This window comes from Bos grunniens, chromosome 19 (genome assembly GCF_055505025.1).
Source record: "Bos grunniens cultivar Pamir isolate PY7600 chromosome 19, Bosgru_T2T1.0, whole genome shotgun sequence".
NCBI classification, from domain to species: domain Eukaryota; kingdom Metazoa; phylum Chordata; class Mammalia; order Artiodactyla; family Bovidae; genus Bos; species Bos grunniens.
The window spans coordinates 6,767,660-6,791,211 of record NC_141183.1 but is presented as its reverse complement, the minus strand read 5'-3'; the positions used below and the strand labels follow the sequence as shown (position 1 = coordinate 6,791,211).

The 23,552-nt window shown below is 59.8% G+C and overlaps 2 protein-coding genes across 13 annotated transcripts; one reads left to right on the top strand and one right to left on the bottom strand.

Moving 5' to 3' along the window:
• The first annotated feature begins 140 nt into the window (after positions 1 to 140).
• NAT9 (N-acetyltransferase 9) lies at positions 141 to 10,646 on the top strand. 12 transcript variants are annotated; one of them, XR_015147134.1, is made up of 8 exons: positions 141 to 890; positions 1,788 to 1,897; positions 2,270 to 2,380; positions 2,471 to 2,587; positions 3,165 to 3,224; positions 3,375 to 3,469; positions 3,587 to 4,026; positions 8,626 to 10,646. XR_015147134.1 is itself a non-coding variant. In XM_086356001.1 (8 exons), exons 4-8 carry the CDS (start codon positions 2,302 to 2,304, stop codon positions 3,719 to 3,721), a joined length of 486 nt encoding a protein of 161 aa, XP_086212127.1. In that variant the 5' UTR covers positions 141 to 213; positions 805 to 890; positions 1,788 to 1,897; positions 2,290 to 2,301; the 3' UTR covers positions 3,722 to 5,362. The 12 variants fall into 12 exon arrangements, 5 of the variants coding, with proteins under 5 accessions (XP_086212127.1, XP_086212123.1, XP_086212122.1 ...); XR_015147140.1 differs by lacking the exon at positions 2,270 to 2,380 and having other exon boundaries at positions 141 to 213; positions 805 to 890; positions 2,444 to 2,587; positions 3,087 to 3,224; positions 8,626 to 10,645; XR_015147135.1 differs by lacking the exon at positions 2,270 to 2,380 and having other exon boundaries at positions 141 to 213; positions 805 to 890; positions 2,444 to 2,587; positions 8,626 to 10,643.
• Positions 6,405 to 23,398, bottom strand: NHERF1 (NHERF family PDZ scaffold protein 1). Its single transcript, XM_086355980.1, has 6 exons — positions 22,702 to 23,398; positions 12,422 to 12,583; positions 11,264 to 11,417; positions 8,668 to 8,708; positions 7,470 to 7,559; positions 6,405 to 7,262 (listed from the first exon to the last, which is right to left on the bottom strand). Exons 1-6 carry the CDS (start codon positions 23,164 to 23,166, stop codon positions 7,068 to 7,070), a joined length of 1,107 nt encoding a protein of 368 aa, XP_086212106.1. The 5' UTR covers positions 23,167 to 23,398; the 3' UTR covers positions 6,405 to 7,067.
• Positions 23,399 to 23,552: the final 154 nt, after the last annotated feature.

The window sequence follows — 23,552 nt, the reverse complement described above, 5'->3', positions numbered from 1 at the left end:
GGGTTTACGGGGCTGCGCGCGCCTCGGTGGCCTTCGTCTACAAAGCGGAAGTGAGCGGGGCTCACGGCGAGGATTGGGCTCCTGGCGGGGGCGGGGCTGCGCGCTCCTCGGCGGCCGCCTTCTGCGGGGCGGAAATGGGCGGGGCGCGCGCCTACGCGCGTGAGCGAGGGCGGCCGTCGGCCCGGGGGAGGAAGCTGGGGCCGGGTGCGAGAGGTGGGCGCCTCTCCCGGCCGAAGCGCGGCTGTGGATTTAGCCGTCCCGGGGACCCCAGTGGCCGTGGGGTTCGAGAAGTGTAGCCTGTGGCCCCTCACGAAGGGCAGGCGATCGAGGCCTTCAGCCCGCCTCCCTCGAAAGTGGCCCGGGATGGGGCCCGGATGGCTCGCGAGAGCCCCGGGGTCGTTCGCTGGGAAAAGGGGTTGGAAACAGGTTTAAGACGCGGCAGAAAATTAACCGTATGGGGCGGCGTCTTAGGACTGGGACATGTGATGGGAGTTTCGGTGATAAATCTTGGTGCTTGGGTGTGAGGCCTTCTGGGTGATGGGATGGAAGGGACAGCCCATGCTTGAAGGTTCCTTGAGACGCGAGTCCAGGATTGTTTAATTATCTTTTACCAGCCCGGTTCCTCTCCTTGCAAGGAGTTTAAAGGCCGTGTTCTCTGAAGGATTTGGAAAGGAAGAAGGGTGGCGGCTGTCTCTTCTGACATCTTATCCCCAGGAGGCGTTTAGCGAATTGAGAGCCCAGGCTCCCACACTAAGTGGGAGGAAACTCAGGTGCTGAAATCTTTGCCCTCCCCGCTGGCTGCAGGCTGCTACCATGAGGCTGAATCAGAACACCTTGCTGCTGGGGAAGAAGGTGGTGCTGGTCCCCTACACCTCAGAGCATGTGCCCAGGTAACCACTTCCCGGACATGGGCTGCAAGCCAGCTCTCCAAGGTGCGGCGAGGAGGGTCAGCCTGTCTTAGCCCAAATCTCAGAGGCTGTTTTTCTCTGAGGAGGAGAAACATTGGTGCGAGAAGTCATTGCAGATAGGAAAAAGTGAAAACTGAAGCAGAGTGCAGTGACCTCCCTGGAGGAAGTCACCGGTCCCCCTATTTCTCCCTTTCACCCCACCCCTCAGCTTCCTTTTTGACCTTTCAACAAGGAATTCCTTTCTGTAAACTACATGTGGGTAAGGAAGAAAAGGTAGTGTCTTCTCTCCTGGTTGTAAAAGAGTACCACACCCCTGGTGCCTGTAAATAGGCTCAGTTCTTGGAGACTGAATGCTAACCTATTGTAAAACTGAGCTGCTGGGCTGTTGTGAGATCTGTTGTTCGGGACAGCCAGGAATGAGTCTCAGGGTGGGGCTCTTGTGGAGGCAGTTGGCGAATGTCTGGTAGAGGGGGCTGCTGGTGCTGTGGGCATGTATTCCCTGCTTGTAGTTTTCCTTTGGTGGGGTTTCTGGTGCTCCGCCTCTGTGGAGATCTGTCCAGCCTTCTTTGCTGAGTTTGGCTTGCCATTACATCTCCTCAGGAATTTGAGGAATGTTTAGCTTCCAACTGCTTCCCTGCACTGACCCCTGAGACAGGAGAGGAGGCTGGACAGATAGGACTGGCTCCTGCTGTCTCTGGCTACTGGGCCTGCGGCCTTCTGCCATAGGATCCATTATAACCCTTTCTTGGGTCTTATCTGGCCCTCTGTTAGCCCTAGGGGTTTGCCTCTCAAGCATCCGTTTCTTCATCTCATAAAACATCAAGACTTAGGCTTCTGAATGGGTCCTGCTTGCTGAAGGCTGCCCCTCTGCCCCTGTAGGTACCACGAGTGGATGAAATCAGAGGAGCTGCAGCGTTTGACGGCCTCGGAGCCGCTGACCCTGGAGCAGGAGTACGCAATGCAGCGCAGCTGGCGGGAAGACGCGGACAGTGAGCAGTGGAGGAGGCCTGGGCTGGGCCGGTTGTGGGAGGGCTGATTCCAGAGGCCGTCCTGGGTTCCCTCCCTTTCCCATTCCCCTCTGGGCCCCCAGAAAGGTTGCCAAAAAAAGCACTTTGTGGAAAGCTGGGGAGGTGCCTGAAACCCTGAGACTGTGACACCCCCTGAAGCCAGACCCTGATGGTGGGGGCTGATGCTTCTGCTCTCTTCCCCACTCACTGCACTGGGCCTGGAGGGATTTAGAGAAAGGAAAGCTTGTGGGGCTCTGGCTGTAAATCAGGCCGCACCCCCTTGCACCCCTTGCTGCAAGCCCAGTGCGGTCTTTGTGTCGCATACACCTCTGAGAATGCAGTCGCTGTTTGCAGAAGGCCACCGTTTACTGCAGGAGGCCACTTTCATGCTTTGTAATCAGCGAGAAGAAGCGCCAGCTCCCCTTTTCTGCCAGACTCAGAGACAGGGCTGGTTCTCTGGCTCAGGTAGGAAGACTGGCCTCTGCCCTCCTGTGGGGAGAAGGTGACGACCCCGTCCCCCCTCCTCAGAGTGTACCTTCATTGTGCTGGATGCAGAGAAGTGGCTGGCCCAGTCGGGCACCAGCGAAGAGAGCTGCATGGCAGGAGATGTGAACCTCTTCCTCACGGATCTCGGGGACCCCTCCTTGGGGGAGATTGAGGTCATGATTGCAGGTTCGTTCCACCTGGCCCTGCCTTCCTTCCCCTCTGGTCCTCAGATCCGCTGAACCTAAAGCTGCCGAAAGAGCTCAGTGCAAGGCCCTGGCCTTGGTGAGCCCAGCACCTGGCCTGGCAGACCACCACTTGGCACCCTGTTAGCCACGCGGCTCACCCTCGGTGGTTCCTTTTATTCCCGTCTCACGTGTGGGTGTGAACTTAATCTTTGGTTTTAGGATCTGCAGGCTGCAGTCTGCCCCATCTTTGGGGTGGACTGGGGACCCCCCAAAATTAGTGCTCTTCCCTGGAGCATCTTCCTGTGCTGTGTGAGGAGCCCCCCGTTTCTGTGTCCATCGTGGTCCTCAGCGTCTTTTTAAAGGGCTGTGCGCACGTGTTCGTGGGGCAGCACACTGAGCTGAAGGGGTCAGTTTTGGGGTCAGGTTGCTGAGTGTTGTTAATCTGTGAGACCTTGGGCAAGTCGTTTAACTTCTCTGGGCCTCTGTCTCTTCATCTGCAGAATGGTACCTGTATTTGCAAGCTTCCTAGGGTGGTGAGCTAGGCATGCAAGGTCAGTGACTCTTGTCATTCCTCCTAGAGCCCAGCTGCAGGGGCCAGGGCCTGGGCACGGAGGCCGTCCTCATGATGATGCTTTATGGTGAGGACGCCGGGCAGGCGGTCCCAGGGGAAGGAGAGGGGTGGGGGTGAACCTTCAGGCCCAGAGGTGGGGGCAGGTGGGGTGGAGAGTCCTTGGAGGAGGGGTGGGGAGATTCATGGTGCAGCTTACCCTCTCTGATCCCTTCCGAAGGAGTGACCAGGCTAGGTCTGACGAAGTTTGAGGCTAAAATTGGGCAAGGAAATGAACCGAGCATCCGGATGTTCCGAAAGCTTCACTTTGAGCAGGTGAGGCTGGTGCTGGTGAGAGGGTGAGGCTTGGGTCTGGGCGGGGGGCCCAGTGGTGCTTGGACCTGGGTCTGTAACTTAGCCGGCCCGGCCCTGCTCTGTCCCTGGTGCACGTAGGTGGCTGTGAGCAGTGTCTTCCAGGAGGTGACGCTCAGACTGATGATGAGTGAGCTGGAGCGGCAGTGGCTTCTAGAGCAGACCAGCCACGTACAAGAGAAGCCCTACAGAGACGGGGCGTCAGAGCCCTGCTGACAGTCGCTGCGTGGACAGGCCTCCCCGTGCGGATGGGTGTGGAAGCCCGGAGCCCTGCTGACAGCTGCCGCGTGGACAGGCCTCCCCGGGCAGATGGGCGTGCAACCTGGAGCCCTGCTGACAGCCGCCGCGTGGACAGACCGCCCCGTGCAAATGAGCGTGGAAGCCTGTAGCCCTGCTGACGGCTCTGTGTGGACAGGCCTCCCTGTGCAGATGGGCGTGGAAGCCTGGAGCCCTGCTGATAGCCACCGCGTGGACAGGCCTCCCCGTGCGGATGGGCGTGGAAGCCCGGAGCCCTGCCACAGGTGAACAGATGGAGCCTGGGGTGTGGGGTGCGCTGGCCCCACTCCAGGCTGGGAATCTCCTTGTGGGGCCCTTCAGACTCTGGGCTGGACTCGGCCTTGACCTGCCTCTGGCTGGCCGCTGTGGCTGGGCTACTCCAGGGTCAGCCTGTCCTGCCAAACCTGGACTCAGACTGGAGTGGACGGCCTGAGTCCACAGGCGGAGGAGGCAGGTAGAGGCGGCACTGGGGACCAGAGCGGCCTATGACCCGGCAGGGCCTCCCTTTTCCCCGGAGGGGCCGCCCAGGCTTCGGCCGGGAGTATAGCACACTACATGCAGCTGGCCCTGTTCCTCACTGGGCGGACGGTGCGGGGAGCTAGGTGCTCAGTTGTCCTGCAGAAGCAGGAGGGTGTGACCCCGGGAGGTTTGGAAAGGAAGGAGGGAAAGTGGTGGGTGTTCTGGTCTTTGAAGCCAGTTTTGAGGGCAGGGTAAGTTAGTTCTGGACGCAGCTCCATGTGGCTGGAGCACCCTCCGCCCCCGATGAAGCTCGGGCCTCCTGCTCAGCTGTGTGGGCTGTGGGAGGAAGCGGAGGCCCCCAGCCCGTGGCCTCCTGAAGGCACCTCGCTCTCCCAGCCTCATGCCAAGGCCACGAGGGGGCGCCCGCGGCAGAGACCTGAGATGGCCGGGCTGCGTGGCAACCAGCGAGCGCTTAACTGGCAGCTGGGCACCTCAGAGCCAGCGGGACAGCCTTTGACGTCTGTCTCTCATCACGCCCTGTCGTAACCCGGTGGCATGCTTTCAAAACATAATTGGAAAAAAGACCTTTGAGGGCACCTAGGGTATTTTCGTGGAGAAGGAAATGGCAACCCACTCCAGTAATCTTGCCTGGGAAATCCCATGAACAGAGGAACCTGGTGGGCAAAGAGTCAGACACTGAGGGAGGGGCAGGCGCTCGCTAGAGACCCCAGAGCTTTTGATGGCAGAGCCAGCACTGTGGCTGAGGACTCCTGGCTCCCAGGCCTCTCTCACCAGATAGGAGCCTGGAAAACTAGTCTAAAATACACCTGAGGGCTTTCCTGGCGGCTCAGTGGTAAAGAATCACCCCCCTGCCAAAGCAGGGGACGTGAGTTCCACCCCTGGTCTGGGAAGGCCACACGTGGCAGAGCAGCTGAGCCCATGCATCACAGCCACTGGGCCAGGGCTCTCGAGCCGGGAGCCACAGAACTGAGGTCTGTGGGCACCAGATCCCATGCTCCGCAACAAGAGGAGCCACAGCTAGAGAAAAGCCCACGCAGCATGAAGATCGTGCACAACCATAAATAAAATCATTAAAAAACATGCCTGAATCTAACACACAAACTGCTTGCTGAGGTCCCAGGTCCGTCAGTGATAGTTGCCTCTGAGCCACCTGTTCCTTCCACCTGTGCCAGCTTAATCAGAGTCAGAAGTCCTTAGGGCATCCCCACCCAGCAGGTGAGGTAGGGAGGGCCCCTCCCCAGCCTGGTAGGGCACAGGATGGGGGCAAGGGTGAGTGGGGTCAGGCCAGGCCCAGGCTAACTGCTGCAGGTGGTGCTGTGGTAAGGGTTTGGGAAGGTTTTTTACCAGTGGTGGAATTCTAACCTTAACAGCTCTAGTGATGATCAGATAGTGACCTTCCCTGCTTGTTCTCCTCAGTCCCAGGAGCCTGGCTTGAGTGGCCTCCGGGTGGGGTGGAGGACAGCCCAGGGCCCGCTTCCCTTCCTCCGGCCTGCCCATGAACTGGGCCCTGCAGGCCATGCTGACAGCTGTCCAGGATGCCCTCGGGTCAGCAGCATAGAGACCCGGACCTCCCGTGGAGGAGCAGGGCCTTTTACCCTTGCAAAGTCCCCTCCACCCCACCTGCCACAAGCATGTTCCAGGGCCCAGCAGGCCGGGTCTGTCCTCCCCATCCCCACAGTCAGGTCCATGGTCAGTAAGATAAGAGTATCTGGGGGGCAGGGACACCAGCTTGGGTCATGCCTTGGAATCTGTGCCTCTCTGGCTGCGGGCAGAAAGATTACAGCCAAACCATCTGGCTCCATGGTGGATTCGCCCTTTGAACACTCCTGGGATCCGAGGTGGCTCTTAGAGCCCTCCCTCTGCGCACGTGGGCTCTAAGCTCCCCGTTTCCTCGTTTCTTTGATGCCCATCCGTGTAGGGCAGCCTCGGTGAGCCAAGCACACGGGAGCCCCGGCGGGTCCTCCCACAGGACCCACGCATGGCGTAGCCACCCAGTGGCTACAGGCTCGAGGCCCTCTGGTTAAAGCCACCCCACTTCTGGCTCCGGGCTTGGGGTCCCAGGGAGCCCTGGACAATCCTCTCAGCCAGAGGCCACTCTGGGGACACATGGAAAGAGCTGCAAAGGAACACACAGAGGCCAAGGTGGTTTGGAGAAACTAGTTGAATTTCGGGTAAGAATTTCCTTACAATTGTGTCTGGCTCAGGGTTGGGCAGGGGGTGGCCAAACCCTCCCCATGTCGCCCAGGTCTCTGGGGGGTGGGAGCAGAAAAAAAAAAGTTGAAGGAAGGGTAAGGCCACTGCTACGTCCCGGATGCAACAACCTGGGAAATCATGTTAATCAAGAACCAAAGGTCCTAAACTCTGTAGCACTGCACTTAAAAAATTAAAAATAAGATGCCCAAGTCACAGCTCTGAGGATGGTGGCCCCAGCCCACTCCGGGATGTTGCTCTTCCTTGGTGGATCCCAGACCTGGTCATCACTTGGGGTCAGGAGGGAAGGTGACCTCTTGCCCAGTCTCAGGATCTTTGCTTGATGGAGGTCCCAGTGATGTCCCAGGAGGGTGGCAGGGGGACTGCGGGTGGGCTGAAGCACCCAACAAGGAAGGGCACAGAGTCTACTTTTTGACTGGGGCAGGACAGAAAAACAGTCACCTTGTCGGAGGTAAGGGAAGAACATAGTTCTCTAGAAAGATGAGATTTGCCGAGAGAGGAGATGCTGGTGCTGATTTGTGTGTTGATCTGGAGGTAAGGGGGAGAGGGAGTTGGCTGGGTGTGGGGCTGGGCTCTGCTGGTGCGGGGGTGCGGCTCAGAGGTTGCTGAAGAGTTCGTTCTTCTTGCTCCAGTCCATCTGCGGGGCCCGTTTGCTGACGCGCTTCTGGTGGGCCCTCTCTTTGGCCACGGCCAGGGAGATGTTGAAGTCCAGCATGGGGTCGGAGGATGAGGAGGAGGTAGACGAGGGTGCCGTGGAGTCCTGTTTCTTGGGGCTGTCTTGGGAATTCAGCTGCAAAGAGGAGCAAGAGAGCAGGCCTCAGTGCCTTGGCGAGGTGCTCCCTTGAGGCCGTGCGCTGGGAAGCCAGGTCACGAGAACAGAACGTGGCTCAGTGTGTGACCTCCACGGCAGGCTGGTGTGCCAGGAGTGAGCGAGGCCTGGGAATTGACTTGCTGTCACCCAGTGCCACCCCCCGCCTGCCCAGCCGGCCGGCCTTACCTCCTCACTGGTGTCACTGGAGGCAGTTCTTGCCAGGGGTGGCATGGGGCTCTCGGAGGCTGTCTCGGCCGGGGCTTCAGGACTGTTCTCCTGGTGCAGAGAGGAGAGGAGGCATGTGGGTGGGCAGTCCTGAGCTATGAAGGGCATTCCCGAGGAAGATGGGGCCTCAGTTTGAGCCCTGCCATCCACCCCAGAGCCCCGCTGCCTGAGCCTGCCAGGGACCCGCGAGAATTTACATTTTCACATTCTTACAAGGATCAGAGGGCAGCCGGGTTCTACCATCCAGGGCAGCGGGACCATCCCTCGTGGGATTAGCTGGATGGCTCACCCCGCCCCCGTCCTCCCAGGCAGCCTCTGGGGTTGACTCCTCCTTGGCACAGTGACCACGGAGGGGCCTCCTGGGGTGTGGGGGCGCCGGGAGACTCAGTGTGGGGAACACCCGTGATGCCCCCTGAGTCTCCTGCAGCCCATCTGACTTGTTTACTTGGACTTGACCCCTGATTCTTGAAATCTTAACCCCCAAGCAGCCAAAAAGGGCTTCGAGGGAATAAGGTGGGGGAGGGTGAGACCCACAGAGGAAGTGACTGAAGGCTCAGGTGATTCAGGGCCTTCTTGCTGCACAACCCCCCAACCCCGGCAGGAGACCCTAGGGAAAGGAAACCTTGGAGCAGACTCCGAGGAGCCCTCGCGCCCTGTGGTCTGACCCCGAGGGGGCTGTCCCAGTGCCCAGGCCTCGGGCTGCAGCTGGGCACTCCGCTTCTGCCCGGGTTCCTGTGGCCCCAGCTGGCACAGGGCCGCACCATCTCTCCCCCAGTCCCCACTGCCTCCTCTTCCCTTCGGCCCGGGTAGGAGGGGCTTTGTTCTCCCAACCCAGACTGGAAGTAGCAGGGCCTGGGCAGCCCGCGGGCAGACACTGCCGCTCTGTTCTTGGGGGGAAGAATGGCCTCCTGTGTGGTGGGGAGCTGGAGGCGGGGCCTGTCACCCAGGATGGTGGCTGTGGAGGGCCTGGCCAGGCGGCCCGTCCCCTCTCCCTTGGCCCCAGGCTGGGGCCCTTACACGGCCTGGGGCTCGGGAGGGATCTGCCAGGAGACGAAGTTTCCACCTGAACCAGACCATGTCCTCCTCCTCACCACACCCCCTCCCCTGCCTCCCGCAGCCCCAGGACTGAGCCCGAGAAGCATCAAGGCTCTGCTTTTACCTTCTCGATCTCCCCATTGGTAATGGGCTCAGGCAAGGGACCTGGATGGGGAAGAGAAGAGCGCAGGTGAGTCCGAAGCTGTGGATGGAGCAGGAAGCGGAGGCGGGGGCCGTGGGTTTGGGTAGACCACTTGACCTTGTTCCCCAAGGTCAGCGTTTAAGTCTCTTGACTGCCACCCACTACAGTACACTGGACATTTCGACAACCCAGCAGCCGCAGACTATGTAGCATTTAACAAAACAACTTGCCTTTACTACATCACAAGGCTCTTTGATATTTCCTATTCAGTCTGATTAAAAAGACAAGGGAGGGACACGTACACACTGCTATATTTAAAGTGGATAGCCAACAAGAACTTACTGTATAGCACAGGGAACTCTGCTCAATGTTAAGTGGCAGCCTGGACGAGAGGGGAGTTTGGGAGAGAATGGATACATGTATATGTACGGCTGAGTCCCTAAGCTGTTCACCTGAAACTGTCATAACATTGTTAATCAGCTATATTCCAATACAAAATGAAAAGTTAAAAAAAAGAAAAAAGGTGCCTACTTAATTAATCCCAAGAACCACTGATGAGTAAGGAGCTGTTTGAAAAAAGCACTGTTGTAGACGGGGTTGAAATTCCAGGCAGCTGTCTCCTAACCACCCAGGAAGCTGGTTTGAAATACAGATCCCTGGGCTTTGACACCAGGGTGTTTATCTAAGTGGGTCTGGGACAGGCCTAGGAATCAGTATTTTTCGAATGCTTCCTAGGTGACGGTTGTGTCAACATAACTGGGACCACGCCCTGGTTATGACCATCACCTGCATCAGCTGCGAAAGAACCCCAACTCCTCCTGGCCCGTGTGGGGATGGAGGGGGGCCCAGGGCTCAGGGCAGAGTCCTGGGCGTGCCGTCCCCCAGCCAGGGGGGAACCTGGTGGTGGCAGGTGGGGTCAGAGGGCGGGGACACAGCCTGGGGTCACCCTCCCAGGCCTCACTCAGGGTAGACGCCCCACCTGGCCGCAAAGGGGCTGTTCCATCTCAGGTCAGCCTGGGTGGGTTTCTTCTGAACTCTTAGCTTAAGGTCAGGGTACGTCTTCTCCTTGCCCTGGACCGGGGCAGGCACACCTCTCATCCAGCCCTCCCACAGTGGCTGGGCAGGGGACTGCGGGACACAGGGACCCTGACTCACCCTCCACTGCACCCCGCTCACCCGTGAGCTGTGGGCTGCCCAGCTGTGGGCAGGGGGCAGCAGCTGGGGACGTGCAGAGTTACATCCACTTGGGAGGGGACACCTGGGCAGGGGACCCGCCCCCAAGCCTCCCTCTGCAGGTCCTCTGATCAGAGGCTGCAGTCACGGAGGTTCCCAGGGCCCTTCCTGCCCAGCCAGGGGGAAGAGAGAGGGTTGATGACTTGGGAGTTGGGGGAAAAGGATGCTGGCGGAGGCAGGGGAAGGTATAGGAGCAGCCAAGGGGAGTCCAGATTTCAGCTGTGTCTTCCCACACCGGGGCCTCCCTGGTGGCTCAGTGGTAGAGAATCCGCCTGCCAATTCAGGAGACCTGGCTTCCGTCCCTGGGTCAGGAAGATCCCCTGAAGGGCATGGTGACCCACTCCAGTATTCTGGCCTAGGAGAACTCCATAGACAGACGAGCCTGGTGGGCTACAGACCACGGGACTGCAGAGAGCCAGGCGGGACTGAGCCACTAGCACTTTGCCTTTCCCATACCTCGCTGCCAAGAGCAAGGCTGGGGGCTTCGCAGGGCCTCAGCTTTCCCCCTAATGAGGGTGGGGATTATCGGACTTACCAGCTTTCCATGAACTTGGGAGACAAGGGCACAGTGGTACCCACCTCCCATGACCGGAGTCTGCTAGTGACCTCCAGGATACCCCCAGGACCCACTGGGCCCCTCCAAGCTGGCGATCTGAATTTGTGGCAAGACCTCTGTGTGGACCCCTGTGCTCCACATCTGACCCTCGAGGAAGCCCCACCCACTGCACAGTCCAAAGAAGTTCCACCCAGCGCCGCCCCCCCCCCTCCCCCCGGGAGCTATCTTCATCTTCCCAGGGAGAACGTCCAGACCAGGCAGCACAGCGCGGCTCAGCTCCTCCTTGTCCTGGCTCGGGCCAGGACGGGGGAGGTGCCAGGCTTGGCAGGGTGATGGAGGGGAGGGGGAGGGCAGGGGCCCAGGGACCCACTGCTCTCTGGAGCCAGCAAGCCTGGGTTTCCAAGACAACCTGAGAGAAGGGAAGGGGAGGCACTGGGCCCCTGTCACTGGACTCTGATCTGACCAAGCCAAGGCTGGAAGCCGCCCCAGAGTTAACTGTTTCCTTGCATCGGCCCTGCCCTGAGCGCTTACCGCGGGTAGAGTTGGGTGGGCGGGGTCCCCTCCCTCTGCGGAATCAGTAGCACATTCCATCTCACCATCCCTTGTGTGGGTCCCCACCCCCCACCCCCCAGCCATACTCCATCCGCAGAAACCCACTGCCTACGCCGGCTTTTTCTCCCTTACCCTCTCCCCCAACCCACACTGCCTGCCTCCCCTCACGTGGGACCCAGTAAAGTCCAGAGCACATTCCTGACCTGCGGGGGCCTCAGGCTGCCAAGCCCAGCTCACCTTGCAGGTGCTCCTGCGAAGGGATCACTTTGCATTTCTTGAAGAACTCGTCCGTCTCCCTGTCCACCACCAGCAGCTTGGCCTCGTCCCCGCCAGCCTTGATGGCGGACACCACCTCCCCATGCGGCTTGCCCTCCACGCAGACCCCGTTCACCTGTGGGTGGGGGCAGAGGTTACCCGCATAGGTCTCAGCTCTGGGCGGGGGGCAGGTGAAGGCTGAGCTGGTTGGCAATCGGGGAACACACAGTGCCCACCCCAGCCCCCTACCCCCGCCTGTAGAGCCCTGAAGCAGGCCGAGTGGTCCTCCCACTTGACGGTCGGATGGGGAGGCAGGACACGTGGGAAAAGCCAAAGAAAATACCCGGCCGAGGCTGAACAAACACAGCTGTGAAGGACGGTTTGGGAAGGGTCTGGGAGGCCTGGGTTGGGCCCCAGCGTTTCTAGGTACTTCCCTGCCTGGGCCTTGGTTTGCTTGCCTGTAAACTGAGACGTCTTGGGAGAGCTGATCTTCCAGCTCTGAGGCTCTAAGGCTGAGATTCTGGGCCCTGCCCCAGGCCCTGGGTTCACGTTTCCTCTTCTGACCGGCAGAGCACAAGGGTGCAAGAGCGTGCCTGCCAGCCTCACTCGGGGGACGGATTTCATGGCCCCCAGCCCCGCCCCGTCCCCGTGCTGGCATGGAGGCCTCGGAGAGCGGGCAACTGGCCATGGCCCAGGCAGCTCCCTGGACGGATGCGGGATCCGTGGGCTGCTGAGCGTGTCTGCTCGGCGAAGAAGAGCCCACAGGAGGTGCAAGCAGGAAAGAAGTCAATTCACCTCTCTATCTGTCCATCCATCCGTTCACCCATCTTTCCTTCCTTCTTTAAAAATCTTTTTCTTGGCCACACCTCGCAGCTCGTGAGATCTTAGTTCCCTGACCAAGGACCCAGGAGTGGAAGTGTGGCGTCCTAACCACTGGACCACCAGGGAATCCCCCATCTTTCCTTCCTTCCCTCTTGCCCACTCACCCACCATTCTCCCTTTCCCTCCTGCCCTTTCTCTAGCATCTATGGGCTGTCCAGGCCTCACGGGCTAACCAAGGAGCAGGTGGTATGTTGGCTGCCGTGGAGGAGGCTGTTGGGAAGGAGGAGCCTGGGAAGGGGGCAGGAAGCCTCACATTACCTCCACGATGCGGTCTTGGGCCCGGAGCCCCGAGGCCTCGGCAGGAGAGTCTGGGTCCACGGCTCGGATGAACTGGCCTGGCTTGGACTTGTCGCTGTGCAGGTTGAAGCCGTAACCATTGGGGCCCTTCTTCATGGCGCAGAGCCGAGGCCGAAGCTCGGGCTGTGGAGAGAAAGGAGGGGCCGTGGTCCTTCCACACCGGCCTGGGGTGCGGCCCTCCCCGCTCTGTGCCTGACCCCATCCCCTCTGACCGAGGGAGGCTCCTCAGATCCTCCAGCAGCCAGAGAAAATGCTGGCCAGGGACCCTGCCCTGCCACAACCTGCCTGGGTGCCCCTGGGCACAGAGCTGCCCCTGAGTCCATGCCACTGTTCCCTCTTTCGGCAAGTGAGGGGTGGGAGCAGGCTAGCTCAGGTCTCTGCCTTTCTGACATTCTAAGGTTAATCATGTTATTTTTTTGGCCACACCAAGAGGCACGTGAAATCTGAGTTACCCAACCAGGGATGGAACATATGCCCCCTGCATGAGACGTGTCAAGTCAACCACTGGAGCGCTAGGGAAGTCCCTTTGTCATGGTGTTTTGATGGCTACCTCATCCCTCCCAGATAATGGCTTGGTCTGCTTCTCCCCTGGTAGCATCCCCGCCAGCCTGAGTACCCGGGACAGTGACTGGGGACCCCCCGCCCTTTTGTACCCTCCTCTCTGCAGGGGGAAGCAAGGGCAGGTGGTTACTCAAAGCTGGTTTACATATTTACAGTAAAGCCTTCCCTCGCCTACATGGACTCCCAGCTTGTCCCCACCAAGCCAAACGGCCCACCTAAAGGGAGCTGGGAGCCAGATGACCACGGGGCTGAGGGAGGTACAGCCAGGGGTCCCGGACGTCCCACCAGCAGAAGCAAGGCCGAGGACAAAGATAGTGACAGACCCCAAAGAGCCTGCTGGATCCCAGGGAGCCTGAATGGGGAGGGGGCGGTGGAGAGCAGGGCTGGACTGTGGGGAGCCCCGTGCGGCTGTGACCTGGGGAGGACCTGCCGAGAGCCCACAGACAGGCTGTGCGCAAACACTGAGACCCTCAGCTCCCACCATCCTCGGCCCAGCTTCAGCACCTGCGGCCCAAGGGCACGCTTACATGGTGGAGGGAGCTGAGGCGGCCTGAGCTCGGAGCCCACAGACGGACGTGGGTTCTCTCTCCCCCAGCCCCCAGGCCTGCCAGTTTGGGATTATCACCCGGATGCCAGGCAAAGAGCAAAAGCCAAAGTCAGGGCCCGGGCCCAGCTTCCAGCTTCCCGGCTCGGTGACCCGGAGCAAGTCATTTCCTTCTTAGAGCCTTGGGTTCCTTGTTTATAGACCGTTCTTGGTGCCACCTGCCTCCCGGGGTGCTAGGAGGTCCAGTTAACATACGTGGGAGCCCCTGTGCACGTGGGGACGCCCCGTCGTTGCTAATACGGACAGTCACAGGAAGCGGAGAGGTGAGATTCCGAGGGTGGGGTGCTGGTCGCTCTGAAACCTCACTGCCCAGCTGGGAGAGAAGGCAAGGGAGGGGCAGGGCAGGGAGGACCCACAGGCCTCCTGCCCCAACCTGCCGGCCCAGGGGCAGCTGCCACCTGCGGTGGACTCAGTCCCCACCCCTCAGCTCCCCAGAGGATGGGGGAGTGTGGGGTGGGGAGGGTGACTCTGCTTTCCTTCAGAGGCCTGGGCGGGCCTTTCAGCTTCAGGATGTTGATTGGGGGTGTAGAGAGGCCCAGACCGGAAGGAGGGCGAGGTGACAGTTAGGCTTGGCTTTACCCGATCTGGGCATCCCAGACAGGGGCAGAGGCACTTACGTGAGCATGAAAAAGGGGAGGGGGGGCCACTCCCTAGGGACTCCCCATGCCCACCCCCTGCTGGTTGCCACCCCCCCATCTAGTTCCGGGAGTAAGTGAGGCTCTTCTCCCCTCAAGCTAAGCCCTCCCCCAGGCCTGGGGGGAGCAGGAACAGGTCCGACCAGTTGCCACCACGGGGAGGCTCGGCTTTCTGTGGGCAGCACTCCTCTGTCACCCTGAGAAAGCGGGGAGGGTGAATCACGGGAAGCCAGAGGGTGGCCTGCTGTCTCCTGCCCCTCCCGCCGCCCCTGACTCCAAAGAGCCTCTCTCCCATGGGTTAGGACCCTAACCCTAACCCCCATCCTGGATATGGTAAAAGTGAGACCCCAGACGTGAAGCCCATAGCCCGAGTGCCACGGCAGAGGAGCCAGGACTCCACCCTGGGCTCTGACTTGGAAACCCGTGTGCCCTGCCACCATCCACAGCAGGACCCAAAGCCTAGACCAGGAGGAGGCCCACTTGGGCAAGAGCTGCAAACTCAGGCTGCAGCCTCTGCTGCGAGGGGCGGGGAGATGATGAAACCACAGGCTTCCTTCCGGGGAGGGCGGCTCAGCTGGGAGCAGGCAGGCCCGGTGGCTTCCCTTACTGATCCGGAGCACCTGGCACCCTGGGGACCCTTGCCTGGGGACCCGTCCTTTGTACCTCACGCCCCTCTGCCAGGCCATAAGGATCTCAGGAAGTGGTAGATCCCCCTCCAGGGGCCCAGGAAACCCCAGGCATTTTCTGAGGCACTCAGGCTACTATAGAACCCCACCCAGCTCCTACCTTCCCAACCTGCCCCCCCCAGACTGGGCAGGGGGGGTCCCCTTCCTTCTCGTGTCTCTCTCCACCCCTCCTCCAGCTGCCTCCAGAACTGTCATTGCCAGCTGCTGAGTCAGTCATCAAAGGAGCCTAGCCCGGCCTGGCGGAGGCTGGTGCTGTCTGGAGTCCTGGTGCAGCTCCCTGAGGCCCTGCACTGAGAAGATGTGGAGAACTCAGGCGCTGGCCAGAGTTTGGCCACCGCTGCTCTGGGCCTGGGCCCCTGGAGCTGGGGCAAGGGGATACCTGAGCCCTCCAGGATATCCTGGGTCTGGTATGGGGCCCCCAGGAGCTCACAAGTGGCCTTGAGCTGTGGTTGCAGCTCCAGAGGGGTCTGCACTGGAGGTGGGGTGACTTCGAGGGGAACATGGCCACAGAGTGTTCAGAGACTCAGGTGGGTGACCATGGCAGCTTGGAAGTAAAAAATCAGGATCTGCTCAGTGAGGAGACTGGCAGAGAAGTTAGAAGAGGGTCCGTGAGGCAGTGGTGACTGAGGGGCTGTGCAAATGGGCTGGGGCGGCTGGGGCTGGACGAATCTCTCACTCCCGGGACAATACCAGAAGCGATTTCTGGAAAAGACCCCTCCAGGAACGCTGCCTCCAGATTCTTCTCCTGCAGGCTTCTCCCACTCTCCAGGTCTCAGGAGGTCCCAAACCCTGCACAGGCCTGGTGGCTGCTCCTCCACCACCTCCTCACCACTCCCAGGGAGCCCAGCCCCACCCGAGTGGCCGCCCAGTCACCTCCACCCACACGGCCCAGGGAGCGGGCGTCGGGCACGGAATTCAATAGGCACCATCAGCAGCCACCTGGGAGGCTGGGGAAAGTCGATACCTAATCCCGGTGACCGTCTCTGGGGAGCGAGCAGGCCAGGGCCGCTCCCTGCTCCTCCCTGGCGAGGGGAGGCTGGGGGCCAACGCCCCACTGGGCCATCCCCTCCCTGGCCAATGCCATGGTGATGAGCCTTATAGAAAACATCCCACAGGCTTGCCGGCTCTGGGTCCCAAAAGGTGGGGCTGGAGGAGCAGAAGACCACCAGGGTGGCCAGGAGAATGGACAGAGGTGACTGGTCACTGCCCCTCCCCCAGCCCAGGCTTTATGCAAATAAGATAAGAATGGTACCTCCTGCCCCCAGCCAGGGAATCAGCCTCAGCAAGGGGGGATTGGTCGGGGTAGGGGGGGCAGGGGGAGTGGGTGGTAGAGACAGGGAGACCCAGTCCTTCTGGTGGGGGGAGGGGTGGGGATACTGGGGGGAAGGGGCCAGGGCTGCTCTGGAGACAGGTCTGCGTCTGGCGCCAGCTCTTCAAGGAAACCAGGGTGGAGGAGGCGGCTCTGCCTGGGGGGTGTGTGTGACCGGGCAGCGTGCGGGCACTGTCTTTTAGGGCAGGCTGCGGAGTGACTGGGAGCTCAGATCGCAGGCCAGGGTCCAGGGCTCTGGGCTGAAAGCATCCTCTCCTCACCCAAAGGGAGGGATGACCAAGGGCTTGGCTGCCACTGAGCCATGACCTCTGACCCCAATGTGCCTTCATGTATTTCACCCTAGAAGACCCCCACCCAGGGTCTGCACACACTGAGGCATCCCGGACAACCTCCCTCTGTGGAAAAAGAAGGGACTCTGGCCCTTGATCCCGCTGCTTCTCAGCAGGAAGGCCTCTTTCTGGAGCCTCGCAGGGTGGGATCCAGATGATAAGGGGCAGGGGGCTGGCTACCGCTCTGACACTGCCCCCCAAGGGCCCTGAGCCAGGTCCTCCCTGGCTCTTCCCTCCTGGTGCTGGCCAGAGGCACGCCGATAGAGTGTTTGGCTCAGGTCTCCCCAGGGCTGGGCAAGCCTGGGATGGAGCAGGCTGGTACCTGGGCTTCTGCCTGGCTGGACACCGTCCAGGCTGGCCGCCCCATGCCTGCCTGCCCGTCACCCTTCTCATCCCTCTCCCTCCTCCCAGAAGTCACTGGATTTAACTCCCATGGGCGGTCCCAAGAGGCTCTATAAGGACCTTCTTGGAGATTGTGAAATTGGGACTCTACTGAAATAACAAAGAGCAGCTGGCCTTTAATGAGCACTTGCTACGTGCCAAGCGCCACACTGGGGCTTTTAAGTGTATTTTCTCACTAAGACCCAACTATAACTCTTCGAGGAAGGTATTACCACCCTCACTTCACAGTGGAGGAAAGCTGGGTTCAAATAGACGGCATAAATTGCTCAAGTACACGCAGCTGATGGGAGAAGAGGGTAGACTCTGAGCTCAGATCTAGAGCGGCAAGGTAAAGAATCCTCCTGCCAAGCAGGAGACAAGCCTTCAATCCCTGGAGAAGGGAATGGCGACCCACTCCAGTATTCTTGCCTGGAGAATCCCCTGGACAGAGGAGCCTGGTGGGTACAGTCCACGGGGTTGCAAAGAGCTGGGCACAACTTAACAACTAAAGCAGCTTGTCTCACAGAAACAGAAGCCAGTCATGTTGGTAACTTAGAAGGTTCCAGCAGCCATATTAAAGAGTAAAACAGAAACACAAGTAATCAATTTTAACCTTATTTAACACAACATATCCAAAATATCATCATCCCAACAGGTAATCTAGTGAAAAGTTAGTAACGGGATATTTTACATCCTTTGGTCTGTACATCCTTTACTGCACATCTCAATTTCGACTAGCACATTCCAAGCGCTAGGAGCCACGTGTGGCCAGTGGCTGCCGAAAGGCCCATTCTACAGACCCCAGAGGTCTCACTCTCAACTATTTCTACGTCCCTACGGCCTTTGCTATTTCATTTGGGCATCACGGCCTTATAACAAGCAGAGAGAGAAGCTGGAGCCTTTGTCCCTGGGAAGTCAGAGCTCTGCCCTCAGTCCCACGGCCGTGAGTGATACTAGAACCCAGATCTAACCCAACAGTCAAGGTAGGCCTACGCGGGTGGGAGGCGGGGGGGTCCTTTGTGCTACAGGGGAGCCCCAGAGCCAGCAAGGGCAGCTCTCAGGCCCTGGAGATGAAGGTACAGACTGGGTCACTCTCATCCAGGCCCATCACATGAGAAGGATGGGTGGGCCATGGAGCCTGCCCCTTCTGGGCCAACACCTTCCATCAGGGCTGACACCTTTCCTGACCATGTCCCCTGGAGACAGAAGCACCTGGGAACCCTGAACCCTTACAGGGAGCTGGTTCCAGCAGCCTGAACTTATGCCTATGTGATGGCCCTGGTGTGGCTCAGAATGTGATGGGCAGAGTCGGAGTGAGAGGGGTTCTCAGACACCGCCCTGCTGCAAGGTGAGGGCTCACTAGCTCAGAAGCCAGGGGCCACCCCTTGAACTGATGGGGCCTCAGCCTCCACAAGCAGACAATAGGGCCAATCTCTGTCTCACAGGGTGGTCGTGGGGATTCACTGAGATAAGTAAGGCGTGTTTAGTACAGAGCAGTGCCAGACACAGATAATAGCTACCATTTATTATTTATCAAGTTACAAATGGAGAAAATAATACCTAATTTGCAGGGTTGTAGTGGGGGGAAAAAAAAAGAACAATGGAATTTGTATCATTATCTTTAGGGCACAGGGCCGGGCAATTAGCAGACTCAGGAGAAATGTGGGTTTCCTTCTCTGCCTTGAGCTCCCATTACCAGAGCTCTGCTTTCTCTAAGAGGCTTGCAGCGTCCACATAACCTTGGTGAGGCCCCTTCTTCTACTAATTCCTAACCCCTCCACTTTCTTGGGGGCTGGTGGATGGGAAGCCTACGAAGGCAGAGAAGAGCCCCCATGGAGACATGACAGGGTTCCTTGAGAAGGAAGCCCCTTTCCTCTCTCCAGGAGAATGTCTCCAGGATTGAACAGGAACCAAAGATAAGGGGGGGCGGGGGGCGGTGATCCCTGGGGAGTGAGAAATCCCAAGTATGCGGTTTAAGAAGAGGAACAGTTTAAGAAGAGGAACCAACGGACACAGGAACCGTCCCACCCTGTCCCTTTCAAATCCAAACACCCTGCAGCTCAAATCCCCCTCTGCCCTCGCTGGCTCCAACTCTGTGTGAGATGAAACCTGGGAAAAGGTTGGAGGCTGCCAGCGAATTGTGCCCACCCCGCACTGTGCCACCCGGGGTGCCTACCTGGTCTCTGCCTCTGGGATCAGCGTCAGGTGTGGCGGGAACCCACCCCCCAGCTGGGCACTTACACTCCCCTTCCTCCCCATCATTTCATCAAATCTCCCCCACAACTCTGCAGGCTGGGAGCCTCTCTCCCCATTTCACAGAGGAAGAAGCTGAGGCTTGCAGGGAACGATGCCAGCAGGGCTGGCATTCCCAGACTTCTGGCTTTAAAATGGAAGCTGCTAGTAGACAAGAAAAAGCCAATAAGTTCTATCTGGAATTCCGATTTCTGGGTGTGCTCTCTAGGCACAAGCAGGCCCAGGTGGGCTGGGCTGAGATGACCTAGGACAAAGGTCCCCCAAGGCTGTTTAGCACTCATTCATTCATGCAAGAATTATTTATTGAGTCCCTCCCTGCCCTGAGCCTGGACAGCTTGGGGGCGATAAACATAAATAAGCTACAGCTGTTGCCCTTGGGACTCTGAACGAGGTGGGGGGAGAGGTGAACAGATGATTCAGATACTGGGCATTGGAGGGTGAGAAAAGTGGAAGGACAGGGAGCAGGCAGAGGTGAGGCAAGATGGCTCATGTTGCCTGCGGGGTAGAGGAAAGGCCACCTGGGAGCTGAGTGGTCTTGGGGAGCCGAGGGTTCCCATGGGTTTGCTGTCACCCCCAGATTAAACAAGAGGAAATGGAAGCTCAGAGAAACTTGGCCCGAGGTGGCTCCGCGAGTGCGAATACCAGGTGCAGAGGCTCAAAGCGCATGGCACTCTGGGAGGGAATCCGGCCTTGGTGTGGCTCGGTGGGCTGGGGGTGTCCGAGAGGGGCAATGCGGGAGGGAGGCGACCAGATTGTGAAGGGCTGATTATTCAACAGTAGTGATCCCAGACTGAGCATCTAGGGATGCCAGGCTTGGCCACAGCTGCCCGTGCCCAACGGGAGGGGCAGATCCAGGCCCGGCTGCCCCCTTGGGCGAGCGTGTAATCATCACTGTGAAATGTTTGTTAACCCAGAGCCTGGCCACCAGTGTTCACTGAGTGCTTACTTAGTGGAGGCTCTGAGCTACTGGCTTAACAGACATCCTCACGTAACCCACCAACCCCACGAGGCCACTGCTGTCACTCCTGAATTAAACGAGAGGAAATGGAAGCTCAGAGAAACTTGGCTCAAGGTGGCCCAGTGAGTACAGCTGAGCAGAGGTGCTGCGGCTCCTCCCTCCCTGGGGTGGATGTGGGCCGGGCTGGAAGCACCCCACTCCTTTCTCCGAGACCAGTGCTACGAGCACCCCTTTGCCTTCTGTCCTGAACTGTTGTTGACCCAGGCCGCTCCTCCCAATGAGATGTCACCTGCCACCCTCTCTGCTTGACAACTCCCCACCAAAACCTTTTCCACTTCTGAGAACTAACGGAGATGTCATGACAGCCCCCACAAATAAATTCAGATTCAAAGTAATCAATAACATGCGAACGCTGTATGTATCCCTTATACAGACCCTGCCCCTTGTCTTCTTGGGGAACAATGAACTCTTGTGTCTATTAGCTTTTTTTTTTTTTGAAGACAGGGTGAGTCACCTGCATGCCCACCATACCAATTTCACAGGAATTTCCTACCAGAGGGGATTAACACTGCTGAGTGGCTACACAGAGGCTAAGGGAGATCCCAGCTCGTGGCTGGGATTCAAATGCCTGGGCGCACAAGGAGCTCAGTCCAGCACCCACTAGGGGCTCAAGCGTATTATGATTCGTAAAATCCTAGAGAAGGCAGGTGTCACTGGAATCCAGTGCTCCCATTTTATCGATGGCAGAACCAAGGCTCAGAGAAGTTCTGACTTGCTTGTTGACCCAAAATCCCAAGAGGCCTGGTGATGCTGTCCCAGGGAATGGCTGGAGGAACTGGCCGGATGAAGCATACACACGGAGGCAGGGGTCACACCCCCACCTGGGGGAAACCCCATTCTGTGGTCTCCCAGACAGCGGGAGCCAACCTCTGCTGCTTCTCAGACGGCCTGGCAGGGGAGCGCACATGGAAGGTCAAGCCTCCATCCTGGCCTCCGCGTCCCCCACCCCTAGCAGCAAAACCGGAAGGGCAGTGGGAGGAGCCAAACATGACTGCAACTTGGGGGAGGGGGGGGTGTGGGTTACTTGTGCAAGTGCTAAAGTCCATTAAAAAAAAACAAACAAAAAAAAAACGGGAATGCTAAGTAGGTGCCCTCGGCACAAAGTTCAAACTGGATTTGTCTGGGACCAGAGATCGTGAGTTCCAACTCCCTGGGGTCAACCCCCTGCCGGGGTGCTCTGACCCCACCCCCACCCTTGCCAAGGCCAGCTTGGCAGCGGCAGGAAGTGGGCAACCAGTGGCCCTGGCATTCCCAGCACCCAGCTCCGGCTGGACAGGGCTCCTGGTGACCTCACTTCTACCAAACCAGTTGGTCCTCTCAGGCTCCACCTTCAAACTGAAAGGCTAAAGTGTGCCCTTTCTGTGTCACAGGAGGCTCCTACCGGTACCACGGACACCCCTGACAGCAGGTAGAGAGCTGGTGAAGCCGAAGAGGCCCAGGGGAGGCCCCGGCCCTCCTCCCTCCAGTCTCACCTTAAGGCCTCCCCCACTCTCTGGGCAAGGAAGGCTCAGTACAAGTCCTTCCTGCAGCTGATCCAGACTGGGGTTATAAACACCCAGCGTGGGCAGAAAGCAACCAGCCTGCTTGCTGTCCAGGGCCTGGAGTGGGACAGCCGGTGCCAGGCAAGACCACCTGCCCGTGGTGACCTCCTGGCTGCTGTCCCGCCCCCCACCCCCACAGCCAGCCACTTCTCCAAGGTCTTCCCTCCTGCTCCCAGATACGAGCTAGCTTACTCCTCACATTCCTGAGAATCATAAATCCTCCTGGGGGCAGAGCTGCCACCACCCCCGGACCAGACGCCCCTGCACCTCCTCCCTCAGCCCCGCCCCCACACATCTCCGGCAGATGGTGGAGCTTCTTTCTTAGAAGTCACGCTGGACTTCAGGAGGATGAAGTCCACCAGGCTGAAGTTAATGATACACAGGCCAGCGGGCTGTGGGGAAGGGGGGAAAGGGCCCCCTCCCCTCCCCTCTCCTCCCACCGCCGCAGCTCCACACAGAAAGAGGGTGGTTATTCCTCCGGCTTTTCGAAGTCCGGCCGCTTCATTTGCCACCCCCAAGGGGCCTGTGGAGGGAGCTGGCCACTCGGAGGAGGCGTGGAATTAGGGGTCCCAAAGGATCGGAGCAGACAGCCACCAACAGAGTGGAGGAAAGGGAGACTGGGCTTCCTTGAGCCGCCCTCCTTCACCCTCACTCCCTAAGGCGCTCAGGGTCCCAGCCCAGCCTGGGGATGGGACGTAGGGGTCGTGGGACGCAGCCTCAAGCCTGTAACTGCCAGTTGGCCCAGTCGGCGGGCGGAAGCAGTCTCGCCTCCGAAGATCGAGTTTCAGAAAGACAAGGCGGGGAGCAGGGCTGGGCATCCGGGGCGCCTGGGTCTCCCCACTACTCTTATCCTTCCCACCCGGTTCCATCCAGCCTCGCCGCGAGGCCCGGGCCCGCACTCACCCGCTCTTGAGGGCTCTGCTCGGCCTCGCGAGGCTCTGGCGCGGCGGCCGGCGGCTCATTTTCGCCGCCAGCCCCTCGCTCCTCGGCGGCGGCGGCCGGCGGTTCGGCCTGCCCGGGCCCTTCCTGGGCACGCAGCATCTCCTCCCGGACCTGGACGCCCAACTTCTGCAGCCGCTCGTCGGTCTCCGGGTCGACCACCAGCAGGCGCACGGAGTTGAGGGCGGCACGGATGCGGTTCACCACCTGCTGGTGGGTCTCCTTCTCTACGTTTTCGCCGTTCACCTCCACTAGCCGGTCTCCGGCCAGCAGTCCTGACTTCTCGGCCGGCGAGCCGGGCTCCACCAGCCGGATGTACTGGCCTACCTTGCCCTTTTCCCCGTGCAGGTGGAAGCCGTAGCCGTTCGGACCCTTCTCCAGGCAGCAGAGCCGGGGCAGTGGTGCCCCGGCCCCCGCGTCCGCGCTCATCTCGCCTGGCAACGGCTCAGTGGCGCTCAGCGGTGTCCGGTCGGGGTCCGGAGACGGGCCGGTCCAGCTCCGCGTCCCACCCTGCGGGCCGGGAGACGAGGGCGAGAGCGGCAGGGCAGCCCAGCGAGGCCGGACGGGCCAACAAGCGAGCAGGTGTCCCGGGAGCCGCGGCGGCGAACAGCGAGGAGCCGAAGCCGGGGCTCAAACACCGATCCCCGCCCCGCGCGGCGACTGAGCGTTCCAGAAACCGCCCGGGCCGCATACCCCGGGGGCGGGGCCGCGCGGAGGGTGTGGACCGCCGCAGGCCAATCAGAGGTCTTTCCCGGGAGGCGCTCTGGCCGGGTGAAGGACGCTGGCCAATGGGAACACTCGGGGGCGGGGCCCTG